This window comes from Adiantum capillus-veneris, chromosome 5, assembly GCF_014529385.1.
Source record: "Adiantum capillus-veneris isolate H3 chromosome 5, ASM1452938v2, whole genome shotgun sequence".
Lineage (NCBI taxonomy): Eukaryota > Viridiplantae > Streptophyta > Polypodiopsida > Polypodiales > Pteridaceae > Adiantum > Adiantum capillus-veneris.
In genome coordinates, this window is record NC_140935.1 from 150,855,412 (window position 1) to 150,872,919 (window position 17,508).

General features: G+C 39.9%; 1 protein-coding gene across 1 annotated transcript; it reads left to right on the forward strand.

The window, feature by feature from the left end:
* Positions 1-388: 388 nt before the first annotated feature.
* LOC147458288 (uncharacterized) lies at positions 389-1,972 on the forward strand. The gene is made up of 4 exons (XM_086513419.1): positions 389-796; positions 1,173-1,250; positions 1,308-1,682; positions 1,751-1,972. The coding sequence occupies exons 1-4, from the start codon at positions 389-391 to the stop codon at positions 1,970-1,972; spliced, it is 1,083 nt and encodes a 360-aa protein (XP_086369545.1).
* The last annotated feature ends 15,536 nt before the right edge of the window (positions 1,973-17,508 follow it).

Sequence of the window (17,508 nt, forward strand, 5' to 3'; positions counted from 1 at the left end):
GTTAAAGGAGTTTAAAGATGTTTTTGTTTGGTCTTACACTGATATGAAGGGAGCAATCCCAACAGTGTGTCAGCATAGGATCAATTTGAAAACTGATGCAGTTCCAGTCAAGCAACAGAGGTATAGGATGAACCCCAATTATGGAAAACAGGTGAAGGAGGAGATTGATAAACTTCTAGAAGTAGGTTTCATTTATCCAGTGGTAACCTGGTTGTCACCCATTGTGGTGGTGCCAAAGAAGAATGGCAAGATCAGAATTTGTGTGGATTATAGGAAACTGAATACCGATCCATTCCCATTACCTTATTGTGACACAATGCTAGATGCGGTTGCAGGGAAGGAGATGTAAAGCTTCTTGGATGGATTTAGTGGATAGAATTAGGTCGGTATGGCTTTGGAAGACAGGGATAAAACAACATTCATAACAGAATGGGGAGTCTATGCTTCCACAGCTATGAACTTTGGCCTTAAAAATGCACCACCAACATTTCAAAAATGGGTGATGGAGGTTTTTGCTCCTTACCTGACAACATTTATGAAGTTTTTTTTGGATGATTTCAGTGTGTCAGGAAGTAAAACTGAACATTCGCATCATATGAGATTATGTTTTCAGAAATGCAGGGAGGCCAAGATGTCACTCAACCCTGCAAAATGTGCATTTGCAGTGAAAAGGGGTATTTTGTTGGGACACATCATCCGTAAAGAGGGCATTACCATTGATCCCAAGAAAGTGGAAGCTATTTTGAAAGTACATGCTCCTAAAACTGTTAAGCAACTGATTAGGTTCATTGGACAGGTTAAATGGCAACTAGGTTTCTCAGATACCTGGCTCATGTACGTTTACCCTTGACATGCTTAATGAAAAAGAATGTGGAGTTTGCATGGAAAGAAGAGCAGGAAAGGGCTTTTACATTGTTGAAAAAAATGCTAGTAATTGCACCTATCTTGATTCCTCCTGGCTGAAAAAAACCATTCCAGTTGTTTGTGGATGCCTCTCATTCAGCTATTGGTACAGTCTTGATGCAAGAAGCTAAGAAGGGTTGGTTTAAAGCAATCTATTATGCAAGAAAGGTGTTATCTTCTGCAGAGAGGAACTATTCAGTAACTGAAAGGGGATGCCTTGGGATGATCTTTGGACTTAAAAGTTCATGCATTATTTGCTAGCTAATCAGGTGACAATTCATGTAGATCATCAAGCTTTGGTCTACTTGGTAAATAAACCTGATCTGTCAGGGAAACTGGCTAGATGGGTATTGTTGATGCAGGAGTTTGATTATTCAATCATTCATAAACCAGGCTAAGAACAGGTTATTGTAGATTACCTGAGAAGATTGGCTACTACTGGTGAAGTTCCGAATCATGAAATTGATGAATTACCTGATGCAAACCTGTTTCCTGTTCCGGTCATTCAAGACAAAGATTCATGGTATGCATATATGTTATACTTTCTTCTTGATGGTGTTTTACCCAGACAGATGGTGGTTACCCAGAGGAAGAAACTTGCTTGGCAAATCAGGTCCTTGACAGTGATTATGGGAGTCTTGTACAAAAAGGGAATTGATCAGATACTCAAAAGATGTGTGGAGCAGTTTGGACAACATGCATTGTTAAATGAAGCCCATTCAGGTGATGCAGGTGGTCACTTTTCAGGAGAGATTACTGCAAAGAAAATATACAAGCAGGTTTATGATGGCCACCATCAGTTTTTAAGGATTTCCATGAGTTTGTGAAGTCCTGTTTAACTTGTCAGAGGGATGATAGACCTCTCAATGTTGATAGGATGCCTTTACAGCCTATTCTACCACTTGAACCTTTTCAGAATTGGGGATTAGACTTTGTGGGCCCTGTGAAGCCAACAACAAAATTTACAGGTAATAAGTATATTCTTATGGCAACAGATTACTGTACCAAGTGGATAGAAGCACAGGCAATGAAAGATAACAAGGAAAAAAGTGTGGCCAAGTTACTTTAGAGAAACATAATGACCAGGTTTGGATGTCCAGTTGAATTAGTTTCAGATCAGGGTGGACATTTCATCAATAAAGTGATCAAGAAGCTTACTAAATTCACCTGATTATCCACAAGAAGTCCACAGTTTACTATCCACAAGCTAATGGTCAGGCAAAATCTACCAACGAAACTCTAGTGAGGATCCTGAGGAGAATTGCTTCAGAAAACAAGAAGGGTTGGGATACCAAACTAGATTCGGCATTGTGGGCATTCAGGACAACATTTAAAGTTAGCACAGGGATGACACCATTTAAGATGGTGTATGGTCTGGAAGCCATTGTTCCTATGGAATTTGTTGTTCCAAGTTTGAGGATTGCACTTCAGTATAAATTGTCAGGAGATGAGTCTTCAGTTTGTAGGCAAGAACAATTATTGAAATTAGAGGAGACCAGAATTCAGGCAGCATATATCACTAAAGCAATTCATAGAAGAAGACAAGCTTGGGTGGACAGGAACATTAAGTACAAATCCTTTGCAAAAGGTGATTGGGTACTTATGTACAACAGCAGACTTGGCAAAAGACCTGGTAAGCTCAAGTTGAGGTACTTGGGGCCTTTTCAGATAGCAGAAGAGATAGGAGATTTAACATTTTTGTTGACAGATGAGCAGGGAAAAAAAAATTCAAAGGCAATTAATGGCTTTAGGCTAAAACCCTTTGTGGGTGTGAATCATCTCCTAGAGAGAAAAAATAATCATGGTTTAGCACATGGAATATTTTTTGTAGAAATTTGTGAGGTGGATGTCAGATGGTCATGTTGGGTGAATTCCAAATTTACTTTTAAACGTTACCTGGATGTTTACCCTTGTCAACACACCAAAGCTTTCTCCTACGCGCGTTTTTTGCACCTCTTTTGTTGCGTTTTCTTAAGCTTCCTAGTCATGTCGAAGATGCCACTCACTATTGACATCTCCTCTGCTATCCCTACTCAAGAATCTGAAGAGCACACTAGTCCAGGGACACGACGTCTAGCAAGGAAAGCTTTGCACAGAGCTCAGGCTATTGCGGCTGAGGATGTTGTGATCGATGAAGAACTCTCAACACCATTGGAGGCATCTCCATTGGCAATGGACACTGGTCCAGTTAACTACACCTTCTTAGAGATGAGACAAGAGCTTGACTTGTCTATGATGGCACATCAAGAGTGGTTGCAGAAGATTAACCTTCTTCAGTTTGCCAGGCTTCCATGGAAACATTGGAAGAACAATGATTCTCTTATGACCTTGCTCACTCATGTACATGACACAAAGGGGATTATCTTTGGTAATTACTGGCTAAGCCCTGAACTGATCTCTACTGTTTTTTATCTTCACTTGGAGGAAGACAATTCAGTTGGCAGAGCTTTTGAGGCACTGATGAACAAAGAATTTGGTCCGCATCAGCACACTTCAGAATCCTTTTAGATTTCAACAATTGAAATGGTTTTTAGAGAAGGTATGTATTCTTGTAAAGCTGGAGTATATCTCAAAGGAGAATTTTGCACTCTTGCATGCTGCAGAGCGTAGAAGAACAATTGGTTGGGCAAATTTACTTTCTCAAAGGCTTAGTTCAAAAAAAAATCAAAAGAAAAAGAGGAAGGATAGGTCTACCAAGATTGGAGCATTCTTGATTGCTTTACAAATCCATGCAATGCGTATGACAACCCTAGGTGCATTATCTCCAAAAGTTTTTGTATTTGGAGGTCATCTTGAGGGAAACAAGGACAATGAAGTAGGCAGTCCTCATGCAGAGAACAGAAAGAAGAAGGTAGCAGATCCTCAGGAGCAAGACAGGAATTTTACCCCAACAAAACAGGAGGAGGAAGATCTATGGAGAAATTTGGGTGATCAGATCGAAACTGATCTAGATTCTTTCAATGAAACTCATAAGCCTGCATTGAAAGTTGATGCTGCTACAATGTTTTCCCCTAAGTCTTCTTTGAAACTCAAAAGAAAGAAGGTTACTTGCAAGAGGAAGTACAATTTGGTAAATTTGGTGAACAAATTGGAATTTTTGATGTTTATAGAGCTCTTAATCTAGTGAGAAACTTTGCATCCCAGTCACAACTCAACAGTTCAGTACTACAGAGGGAAAATTTTCAGTTGCAAACTCAGGTAGTTCAGTTTACAAAGTGTTTCAAAGAGGAGTGAAGAAGATAGCAGGTTGATTGAGGAGCAAGAGGGAATAATTCATGAACTCAGAGATGATTTAGCTACTACTAAAAACTCTATTGACTTCTACAGATCGCTGTTGGAGAGAAAAGAGAAATCTTCAGAACAAATTCAGATTTGGAAAGAGCAGTGGATATCTAGTTTGAATACTCATTTGAAAGTCTTAGCTCAGGACTATAGTCAGAGAATAGTGTACTCTTGAGTAGAGTGCAAGCCTGTCAAGAGCTAGAAGCAAAGATCAGGGATATGTCTGAGGAGGACCTAGAATTGAATGGCTGGTACCTCTTACCACATGATGTAGAAATTTTGAAGAATGAAGTCAAAAAGCAGGGTGACCCAGTTGTGGTTAGAATTGAGAAGAAAAATGTTTTCCCTGGTGAATATTCCCTATCAAAGTTATGCAAAGGAGGAGCAGAATGAAGATTATGTTCTTTTGCAAAAGCAATTTGATGACTTGAAGAAAGATTTTGAGCAGATGAAGATGCAGCAAAGTTTAGAATTTACTCAGGGATGTAAAACTTAACAAGGCAGTAGTGAAAAGATGGTCACAGGTTAGGCAGTTGATCTTGAATCCAGTACTGATTTTCATGCCTTAATTACTGATGTGGAAACTCATGTGGCAATGGATGTAGGAGATCTTGTACCTGTAAATAAGTGAAAATGACTCATTTCAAAATTTGCAATCTGAACAAATTGAGACAGGTGCAGTGAAAGAAATTGTGGAGGAGATCATGAACACCAAGGAATTCAATGAGGTGTTTTCAGGTTTCAACAAAGAGGAGGCAATGCTTGATGATGAACAAAAAGTGGGAAAAGGCATTGCAGATACAACAGTTGTTGTTAAGTATGGAGCCTGATTTACCCTTGTAATTTTCTGTGGTAAAAGCGCACATTTGTAAGGTCCCCATTATGAGGAGAAGCCATCGTGCGTAAAGGAAAATCACTCGTCGGAAACCAAAATTTTCATGGCCAAAAATCAGGGGCAACTTTAGGGGTCTTGGGGGCAGAAGCCCCCGAGACTTTTTTTTTCCCTCGCCGGTGACAAAGATACTCGAAGGAGCACTACTGGCTATGTGTTCACGGTTGGAGGCACAGCAGTAAGCTGGGCTTCAAAGCTGCAGAAAGTGGTTTCACTTTCTACCACGGAAGCAGAGTATGTAGCAATGACGGAGGCAAGCAAAGAAATTATGTGGCTTCACAGATTCTTAGAAGAGCTTGGATTCAAACAAGAAAATTGTGTCTTGTACAGTGATAGCCAAAGCGCTATCCATCTTGCGAAGAACTCAGCCTTTCATTCAAGGACAACGCACATTGAGGTGAGATATCACTTCCTACGCACTCTTTTGGAAGAGGGACAGCTAAAGCTAGGAAAGGTGCATACAAGTGAAAATCCTGCAAACATGTTTACAAAGGTGGTCAACAAGGAGAAGTTGAGCTTTTGCTCATCTTCAATCGAAATTCAAGGATAAGAAGCCAGAATGGAAAGTAGTCACAGTTTTGGTTTGGAGATCAGTCTCCAAGTGGGAGATTGTTAAGTATGGAGCCTGATTTACCCTTGTAATTTTCTATGGTAAAAGCGCACATTTGTAAGGCCCCCATTATGAGGAGAAGCCATCGTGCGTGAAGGAAAATCACTCGTCGGAAACCAAAATTTTCACGGCCAAAAATCAAGGGTAACTTTTTTTCCCTCGTCGGAATATTCCTTTTCGTCGGAATATTATGGCCGGACGACGGTCGAAAAGTGGTCGGAAAACAACCGTCGGTTGGCCGGTGGCCGGAAGTCAATGGCCGGTGGCCGGTGGCCAAATTCAAAAGCGGACTTGTCTTCTCAAGGTCGGCCACACATGGGCGGATTGGAGGGTCCGATTTGGACTTATCTACACAAGGGCGGCTACACATGGTTGCCTCTCATGAGAGAGGGCAGCCCTTTTGGACTATAAAAGGAGGCCATTTCTACACACATTTCATAGTGTGAAGTTGATGCAACAAGGTGAGTGTGAGGTGGTGAGAGTGAAGCAAGGCGGGAGCTCCATTAAGGGTATAATCCCTTTGTAAACTACTTCTTGTTTTGAAGTACTAAAGCCATTGAGTGGCTGCTTTTCCGTGGACGTAGCCCATATTGGGTGAACCACGTATATCGTGTGTACTCTCTCTCTCTCTCTCTCTCTCTCTCTCTCTCTACTCTATAATCTTTTGTGTGTTAAATCTATCTCTCTCCATTAATTAATCTACTCAAATATCTATTTAGCTACGTCTTATTTCCTAACAACTGGTATCAGAGCAAGGTTTGCTCGTAGCTAAATTATCTCAAGGAAAGGATTCCTTGAATTGAGTGGGAGTTATGGTGGAGGAAGGGAAGCTCAAGATTGAGAAGTTCAACAGCAAAAACTACCAATATTGGAAGATGCAGATTGAAGACTATCTCTACCAGAAGGACCTCTATTTGCCACTAGGCGGTCTTGCAAAGAAGCCCGCAACGATGGCAGGTGAAGCATGGATTGTCCTTGATCGAAAGGCACTAGGAACAATCCGATTAAGCTTGGCGTCAACGATGGCCTTCAATGTTTCAGAGATGAAGACCACGGAGGACTTGATGAAGTCACTTGACGACTTCTACGAGAAACCATCGGCATCCAATAAGGTATTTCTTATGAAGCGCTTGTTCAATCTAAAGATGGCAGAGAATGGTTTAGTTGCAGAACACCTAAATGACCATTTTCCATCAACAAGCAAGGTTACGTGACTAGCTTCAAACCAAAGGCATAGTTCCTTTTGTGGTAGATTTGACATATCTAAATATTGCACGACAAAATTTTTGGCTGTGTTTTTATCCAAGCAAGTGATCGACAATGCCTCTCCAAGAAGGAGTTGTGATTTTTGCTACAGATTCAAGTTTTGATGTCAATGGCAAGAATGTAAAAATTGATCCGCTCTACTTAAAGAAATATCCTCTTAATCAAGATGTGTTGTGTGCATTGCTGTTTATATTTCAGCTTGATTGGACCTCTAGTATGTTGCTTGATCTATTATTCATTTGATCATGCAAGATTTTGAGACAAACAACAAAGACGTTGTAGATTTTTGGTTGTCGTTGTGGGAGCATGACAATATACCTCGACCTGTGGAAGCAATTCACTTCAAGTTCTTTTGCATTCATTTCTTGGGAGCAATAAATCGCATGTCATCTCCAATCTTTTAATCTCCTTTGCTTGTCGTGTGCTAAGAGAGCAGTGTGTTGTTCATCAGTTTAATTGTTTGAGCTTTGAGAAATCTTTGGTTCATAATCCAATAGGAACTTCACTGAAAGAAAAAGAATCTTTGCTTGTGTTTCGTTTTGAATTTGATACATTCTTTTTCCCTCAAAGTAAAGTTCTATCTAAGAGGAAGCGTTGTGTGTGGTCAAAAGAACTTGTATCAAGTTTAGAAGATTATGTTCATTCTCTCCCACAATGTAGTGCTCCTGAAATAGCAACAAAATTTCAAAAAGAAATAGCTTGTCCTTTTACTTTAAAACAACTCCAACCTAAGATTTATTCTTTGTGGAAATCTGCCCGCACTGATGCAGGCATCTCGTCGAGTGGTTGACCCAAAAAACATAAATACTCAGAGGAAATACTTGACACACCTTCTTTTCCTTGTTTGTGTTGTGGTACTCTAGTATTTGGACATAGCCTTTGTCGCTTAACTCTGGTTGAAGTTGACTCGGTGAAAAACATATTGGGACAAGATACGACAGCTTTGGATGTGGGTGTGAAAGTGTGTAGAGCTTGTAAGATGAAACTGCGGTCTAAAAGAAATTCTTCTTTCCACATGAATGCTTCTTTTAATATCAATGAAACTATTGATGAGGTTATGATGTTGAACTCTAGTGAGAGACCTCTTGTGTCAGTATGTATACCCTTTGCACAAATAAGAGAGTTGAACTATGAGGGACAATATGGCCTGCGCGGGAGTGTAGTAAATGTTATGGCCGACTTATCTAGGGTTCAAAGGATACTTGCTCCTTTTGCAGATCAACATGCAACAATTTTGATTCAAGTGAAACGAAAGCTTGAGTTTCATCATGCATATGTTAGTGGAGCAGTCCGTCCATTTTATGTGCTTAGAGCCTTGGCTTTGTTGATTCACACTCCCTTGTATGTTGAACATAATACTTGTATAGATGAATCTTGGGCATCCACTATCCAAATAGTTCCTGATGTTGAGTTGCTGGAGCCAAACGAATTTGGGGAATCAATCGGTGAGCAAACTGATACACTTGTGCATGGGATCTACTCTTCCCAACAAGTGGTTGATCACAATGTGCATGCACATAGTGTTGCACCATCCGAAGGTTTTAGTCCTCTCAGCTTATTTGATGATGATGCATGTGAAGAGCTATCATTCCCATCTCTTTTCTTTGGACAAAAAAGAATCTATGCCAACTTGCTAAGACTAAGTACCAAAAGGTTGCACAATGGGAACTCAAACACAAAGATAGACGATTTGCTTTGGACATTGAGAATATTTTCTTCAAAGTCATGAAAATCATCATTGCCAAGGTTTTGGGCTCTATATGGGTACGTCTACGAAAAGGCAAACTACAAGGAAAACAATTATGTGCAGGTGACGTCCAAAGCAATACTAATATTGACCAAGTTCTCCAATCTCAACTTAGCTATCGTGATTTTGAGACTCTTTGCACATCATGCAATTACAAAGCCACGCTCAAGCGGAACGGCTTCGCAATGATTCGACAAATAGGTCAACCCACATTCTTCATCACCATATCATGTGCAGAGCAGAGGTGGGAGCCTTTGCATAAATGTCTTGCACTTCTTAACCCACAAATATGCGCATGTGATTTCCAGAGCAATAGTGCTTTCATTCGAGCCTTGGTTCGTTCTGATCCCATTACCACTGCTCGCTACTATGTTCATAGATTCAAATCACTGAAGAAAGAGCTCAAACGCAACTTCAAAATACTTGGCGAGATTGTCGGCTTCTTCTTCGTGACTGAATTCCAAATAGAGGAATTAACATCATGAATTTTTGTGTCTATATCAGCATCTTGTGTAGAACCACAATGCACATACCTTTAAGATGCACGCATAGGTGATTGCGTCTGGAGATAGGCCCTCGCTATGCACTAGCTAAAAACAACCCACAGCTTCCTAGCCCAGTCTGGGCATATCCTGCGATCAGTGTTCCACAAGATGACATCCCGCACTGTAACCTTGTCAAAGAGTTGATAGGTGCACCGCACTTGACATACTTACTGACGAACATTTTCCCCAAGTATGCATTCTTTTCAAGTAACCCAATATCGCAATATCAGCATGAATGCTACTGCCTTGGTACAAACCCTTCTCATTAGCACAGTCTTTGAGTAAACTCACAAAAGAAAGACTCATTCCCTTGCTCTCCATTTTTGCTTGTCTAGCCTTTATTGCTACTTGCTAGGAGGTGTTGCAAGAGAAAATGGATGTGTGTGTGGAGCAAGGCATTGCCAAGAACGACAATTTTTGCAACAGCCCTTGGCTGACAATATTTGAGCAAATATTTAAGCCCATATCAACATCTTGGGTAGAGCCACATGCCTTCAAGATGCATGCATAGGTGATTGCATCTCTGCTGACCATATCCTGCAATCAGTGTGTTCCACAAGACCATTAAGCTCGTCGAAGATTTGTTGCACACTGAAAACACTTGACATACATACTGTGACCAACATTTTTCCAAGTATGCATTCTTTTCAAGTTACCCACTATCGTGAATATCAGCATGAATCCTAGTGCCTTGGTACAGAAGGTCAAGATGCATGCGTTATATGTGATTGCATCTAAGGAGAGGCCCTTGCTTTACATCCACTAAAAATAGTCTTGAGCTTTTTGGCTTGCTCCTGTTACACACATCCAACTATTAATGCACTCCAAGAGAAAACATTCCGGATAAAAAGCTCCTCAAGCACTTTTTGTGCTTTCTGAAGTGTACCACATTTGGCATACAACAATGCGCATGCCTTTTAGATGCACGCGTAGGTGATTGCGTTTGGAGATAGGCCCTCATTAAGCATCATGTGAAAACAGCTCACAACTTCCTAGCCCTGTCTTGGTTGGGCATATCTTGCAATCAATGCGTTCCACAAGATGACATCCTGCACAGTAACCTCGTCAAAGATTTGTTGTGCGGTGCTTGACATACATGCTGACCAACATTTTTCCCAACATGTTCTTTTCAAGTAACCCACTACCGCAAATATCAACATGAATGCTACTGCCTTGTACAAAACCTTCTCCTTAGCACAGTCTTTAAGTGAGCTCACAAAAGAAAGACTCATTCTATCACTCTTTATTTTTGCTTGTGTAGCCTTTATTGCTGCTTGCTTGGCGATCTTGCAAGAGAAAACGGATGTGTGTGGAGCGAGCATGCGGAGCCGTGTGTGCGCCAATTGCTTCTCTAATCTCTCTCTCTCTCTCTCTCTCTCTCTCTCTCTCTCTCTCTCTCTCTCTCTCTCTCTCTCTCTCTGAGACTATCTCTGCGGAGTCGACGCGAACGTATTTCATGCGCTTTTTTTAAACAATCGCTTTTACCACTTTCTGTGTACACGATCGATTTTCCATCCAATCAAAGGAAGCCAAGTGGCACTACTCTCCTTGCTCATTTCTCCAAATCGATCTTAGATAATCAAGGTAATGAAAGAGAAGAGAAACACCTATTTATATGGACACAAAAGGTCTTTTGACTTTCCATCTTCATTTGTCTTTTGAATTTCCAACTTCATATGTCTCTTCATTTCCTAAACTCACTCTTCACTTATGCACTTAATATGTTTTGAAAGAATTTTTGTTTTTCTAAGATTGGGGAGACCTATTGGCCTTTTTGTGTATAAATATTTCATTATATATAGGGCCTAAATATAGAGATTTTTTATTATAATTATTTTAGTTTTTTACTCAAATATTTATACTTAGGTGTGTGTTTTATTAGACTTATGTATGCTTTCTTTCATCCTCTTGCACCATAAGTATATTTTTATTGCCAATGTGTACATCCTCTAATCTCATAAATATTTTTTTCTTTTATACAAATCATCTTCACATTTCCACCCTCACCCTTGTGAAAACAAAAAAATCGGTTTTTACTCCCTTAGTCACTTTTATTATATAATTTTCATTTACTTGCATACTTTTTCCTCTTTCACCCACAAAAGAGGGACCATATCATATGATTTCGATATCTTTTTCAAATCCATAATTCTTCCATATTTTTTTATTTTGTATTCATAATTCAAAACACCATGTGCTCATTAAGCTAAAGTCCATGATAGTCCATACACTAGTCCCATCATGTATATGTTTCTTTATTCACGAATGATCCTCCTCCATGCATGTGTAAAGATAACTTGGATGCTTTGTATCATGATATGACTCATGGAGGGGCTCACTCTTGGATGCATTATGCAAATTCAACAAAGAGGGGCCACTAAAGACTTTTGCAATGAGGAAAAATTCAAACATTTTGGTGAAATTTTTGGCACCTATCTCCACTCGGAATTTGAATAAGTGACCAAGAGACAAAATCTAGGTCACAAGCTGAATAATCATTTCAAATTTTTTCATAATTTTGGAGCTACCACCAATGAGATATGAATATTATGGTGGACCTCAGTCTGTCCACTTTTTCTCGCAAGTCACCCGAGTATTTTTTTCACTTTCATTCACACTTCCACACACACACACACACACACATTCCTCTTTATCCCTCACTCAAACTTGCACCTTCCATGGTTTCTTTCACCCTCTTCACAGGTAGCCTCCCCTCTCATCTCCATTAGCCCTCATATGAACTCTACATGTATATACACGATATCTATGTCTCTCTCTATTACCTCTAAATCATAATTTCATCTTACCTCTTCTCTATGTACATAAAATTCAGCATGTAAGTCATGCTTAACCTTTGCAAAATTGAGAAATCTTGTCATCGAATCGTCATTTTCATAATTAGTGATCGACATTGGTAACGAAGGCGTAAACAAGATAAGAAGAGAAGAAGAGGATTGACAGTCATTCTTGATAATCTACACACAGTAAGTCCAAGATTCTTTAAGGCTTCACCATCTCAAGGATTCCCACTTCATTCACCATTTCCTTTTACCAAACTCATTCTATCCATTGTAAATTGTACCACTATCGTTTTAGTGATTACTAACACTAACCACTAACTTTGTTGCACCCTCTACTATCCACTAAAGTAGGCACTCCCAAATTATTCACTAAAACCTCTCTTCTTTCAACCTCAATAATTCTCTCTCCATGAGCCAACATTCATGTGACTCAAAGAATAAGAGAGAACCACTCTCATTTGAAAATTCAAAAAAACATTCATAATCCGTGTTTCTCTTAATAAAATTGATTATTCTTAATCCTAATCGGGCCTTCCAAAAACCTATAAATAGAGCTCCTCTCTTCTTTGTAAATCAAATCCATTGCACACATAAAATAGCACTCTCCAACCCTAGTTGTGTGAGAAGATTGTAAGCTTTGAGAACTCTTTATCACATTATACTCATATGTGCATAGAGATGCTTTGAGGCTATTGAGAGGAATTGAATGATGCCCAACTCTCCATCACATTTGTAGTTTCCACTTGCTCATAAATAAGATTGATAGTTTGGGGTGCAATTGTGTACAACGGCTATGCCTCTTCTCTCCAAAATCAACTCGGCAAGTTGGCTCAATGGTTTGTATAAGGTGAACTTGTCCTCAAGATTATTTGTGTCCGTTCATGCTGTATGGTTTTAAGGGGCTTGTTGAATTGTTTGCCTATGACTAATTGTAAGAGGGTGATACAGTGAGAGGGCTCCCATAACCCTAAGACAATGGTAAAATGGCAATAAGATCAAGCCTTGTGTTGTATCTCTAATTTTTATAAGCTTGGAAGCATCTAATCTTTTGGGCCAAGATCTAATTGTTCAAGTTAATTTGTACTCTCTACCTTACTCTCTTCAAAATCCCTATAGTTGTGAAGGACTGTGTTTGATGTGTGTTTGTGTGGCAATTTTACATTTCTCTCTTTGCATGTTTGGCTACATACTATTTGCATCCTAGTTTGCATACATAACTAGGTGATACCCCTTTCTTTTGTTAAGTTTGTTGTTGTTTTGTGTGTTTGTAGTCGCCCCAGCCCCAATTGAGCAGCACGGGAGCCTTGACGAGTGTTTAGAGGTTGCTTCTCTTGTTACTCGCCGCGGACCACCTCAATAGCTCCTGTAAATGAGCCCTTGACTGCGAGTCGGGGGGGGGAGGGTTGCACCCACCCTTGCACACAAAGGTGTGTATGAGGTCAATCTTTTAAAAAAAAATTCGATTTCTCTGCTTGACTGTCGAGCTATGTAAATTGTCCTTTGACGAGCTTGAGTGTTGATTCTCACGACTGTTCCCCCCAAGCTCCTCTGTGTGTGTGTGTGTGTGTGTGTGTGCCACACACAACTCTTGACTCCGCTTGCTCTGTCCAAGAGGTGCCAGCACTGCCAAGTCTGCTGTCTTTGCTTGGACTACTCACGATTTCATAATTCTCCCCCAATTCCTGCTTGCTCCAATCACTTTTTTCCCTTCCTGGTTGCACCTGCTCGAGTTTACCTTGCAACTCAGTATCCTCCAAGCCTTTGCTTGATTGCAAAATTCAAAAGACTCTCAAGCCTTCAACAACCTTGCATTGTTGTTCGGTGGTGCGGACTGCTTCCATTGCTTGCAAACACAAGCTTGTCTTTGTCGACTACACACACACACACACACACACACACATCGACAACATGTGTAGTGCAGGTGAACAAGAAGCCAAGCACGTGTTCCTCTTGCTCATGAGCTACTTTGGTTGCTTTTCTTAGCTTCCATTTCTTCCAATTGCCTCCAAGCTTGAGAGAGACCACAAGCTGCCTGCTCGGTTGCCCCCAATTTCAAGCTTTCCAAGCTATGCTCTGTCTCCAAGCATTATTGAAACTCACAAGCTCCAAATGCTTTGACTCTCCTCCAAGCCAAGCTTTGCCCACAAGCTTCAAGGCCTTCTCCAATCTGTTACATACAAAGATCTCAAAGCTTCTTGCTGAAATTCTCAAATTCCCCTCAAGATTCCTCACACGTCCGGGAGGGGCTGCGCACGCCGGGGTGCCGGGATCCACCCGATATCTCCTGTTTCGTGCCAGATCCGCCCCGAATCACTCTGATCCGGTGCCGCAAAGGGCCGAGCTCTGTTCGATACCACCGTCGTCGTTGAGCCATAGCTTTGGTACCACTTGTGAGTGCGTGCGTGCATGCACGGTGCATGCGAGGAAGGAGAGGAGCACGAGACGGTGTGGATGGAGAAACCTCTCATGAACTAAGTAAGTGAGGAGCTCCTTATTCTTCATATAGAAAGAATAAGGGTATGTACACACGGTGGGTGAGCGGTCGGACATCGAGCGTTCGGCACTGGACAAAGGCTCATCACCCTTACCCTAACAAACTTTGCATCATGATCTGAAATTATACGACGAGGTAAGTCCTCCTACACACACCTTTCATGAAAACTTGAGCTATATCGTTAGCTATAAATGTTGTCTTGACAGGGAACAAATGGATCATTTTTTTAAACATATCAACAACGACAAAAATAGAGTCATATCCCAGAGATGTAGGAAGCCTTGTAATGAAATCCATGGATATGCATTCCAATTTTTTTGTGGTGCATCAATGGGTTGAAGCTTACCAGGGTATTGAACTTGTCAAACTTTAATACGTTGACATGTTAAATATCTCGTAATATAATTCAACACATCACACTTTAATCTTGGTCAAAAGAAACTCTTTCTTACGGAAATGTAAGTTTTAATGTATCATGGATGCCCTGCAAAAGGTATATCGTGAGCTCCTTGTACTATTTGAAGTTTGATCCCACCATTGTTTGGGATCTAAAGAAGATTATTAAAATAGAGATCGTTTTCTTCAACACGAAAGCCTTTGATTTCCTTTCTTGCTTCTCTGTGCGATTACCCAAGTCTATTAAATACAGAGTCTTTGTGTAATATGGATCCTGAGGCATACCTTCATGAATAAGGTCAATTAAAGAGGTATTAGAGGTTGTAATAGTCGTTATAGTACTCTTCCTGCTCAAAACATCAGGCTGTAGGTTTTCCTTTCCAGGTTTATATTCAATTCCAAAATCATATTCACATAATAACTCCATCCATATTTGTTGGTGGAGATTAAGATAAGGTTGAGTGTAATCCACTTGAGGCTTTTATAATTTGTATGTAATTCAAATCTCTTTCCAAGAAGATAATGCCACCATACTTTAAGAGCATGTGCAATGGCCAACAATTCCAATTCATGGGTAGGGTAATTTAATTCATGAGTACGTAACTTATGAGATTCAGAAGCTACCGGCCTTCCTTCTTAAGATAGAACATTACCAATTGCTTGTCCACTTGCACCAGTGAGCACAATGAATGTCTTTGAGAAGTCTGGAAGCCGTAGTATTGGAGCATTCACCAAAGCTTCTTTGAGTTTCTCAAAGTTAGCTTGAGCACGTTCATTCCAAGTGGGTATTAGTGAATGGAGATGTAATCTTAGCATAGCCTTCAATAAAAGTACAATACCATCATGTTAAGCCAAGAAAGCCATGTACTTCTTTCACCGAGTTGGGTGTAGGCCAAGCTACGACAGCTTCAATCTTACTTGTATCAGTAGAAACGCCATCCTTGGATACAATAAATCCTAATATAATCAGATTTGTCAATAAAGAAGGTGCATTGCTACGCTTAGCATAAAGCTAATTCTGACATAGAAGTTCAAGTACTCGTCGCACATGTTGTTCATGTTCCTCCTTTTTTTTTTCGAATAAACCAAAGTATCATCAAAGAAGACAAGAACAAAATCATCAAGGTGCTCTCTAAATACATCAATCATAAGGAGAATGAAAGTTGCTAGAGCATTTGTAAATCCAAAAGGCATGACTGTAAATTCATAGTGTCCAAATCGAATATTGAATCCTGTCTTTGGTATATCCTCCTCCTTGATTCGGATTTGATAATACCCAGACTTAAGATCAATTTTTGTAAAAATAGAAGCCCCATGTAATCGATCAAGTAAATCATCAATTCTTGGTATTGCATACTTATTCTTGACTGTTATCTAATCCAATCCACGATAATCAATACAAAGACATAGAGTACCATCATTCTTTTGATTAAAAAGAATGGGAGTACTCCATGGAAAAACACTAGGTCAAATGAAGCATTATTGAAGAAGTTGAGTAAGTTGCTCTTTGAGTTTTGAAGACTCAAGCACCGAGATCTTGTACGGTCTACTAGCAACTAGTTCAACGCCTAGAATAAGCTCTATTGCATGATCAACTTCACGCTTGGGTGGTAATTATGAAAGTTCTACAAGAAATACATCATCAAATTTTGTTAGCCATTCGGGTTCAGGCATGTTTGGCTTTTTCTTTGGAGGGTTAAGCTTTATTGCAGAAATCATTTCACTGTAGCTCTTCATTAGTTGGTAAAGTTCACTAGTTGAAGTTTAACTTTCCCTTGCTTCTCGTTGATAACTGTAACTTTGGAGTTTTGGTCATTTATGAAAGTCAATGAATCATTTTTACAATGTATGTGAGAACAATTGGCCTTAAGCCAATCCACCTTTAAAATTCCACCATATATTCCTATGGGTAAGACTCTAAAGTGAAATGAAGTGTTGTGATCATCCAAAACAAAATTTAAGTTACCCACTGCAGTAGAACACTTAACTTTCCTACCCATAGCTAATTCCACTGTGAGGACTTAGTCAAAGTGTTAAGGTAGAATGAGGTTTCTAATGCATCTAGGAGAGATGAAATAATGTGTACTCTCAGAATCACCTAGTAAGGTAAAATGGTTATTATTCTCCTGGAGTTTGAATTAATGAAAATTGTTCATTCACTCCTTGATGTTTGATCACAGCATAAACATATGCATTTTCTTGATCCCCTTTGCCTCTAGCATGTTAAGCTCTATTGGCTTGGGCTCTTCCCTGAGGTCTTTGATCTCCTCCTCCTCCTCTTGGACAAGGTTGACGGTTGAAATTATTCCCATTGTTGTTGTTGTTGTTGTTGTTGTTGTTGTTGTTGTTGGGTGGTCCATTTCACACATAAGGTGGGTTTCTTGGTCTAAAGTTCCCTTGATTTTGAGGAGGTCTTTGATTTTGGTTGAAGTTTTGCTGAGTGAAGTTCTGTTGAGCAACAAACGGTCTAGGTCTAAAATTTTTGAACTTTTAGATAAAATGAGCAAGGTGCCAACCATTCATGGCAGAATCCATTGGAAGGTTATTGGAAGATGTTTAGAAGTTGTAATAA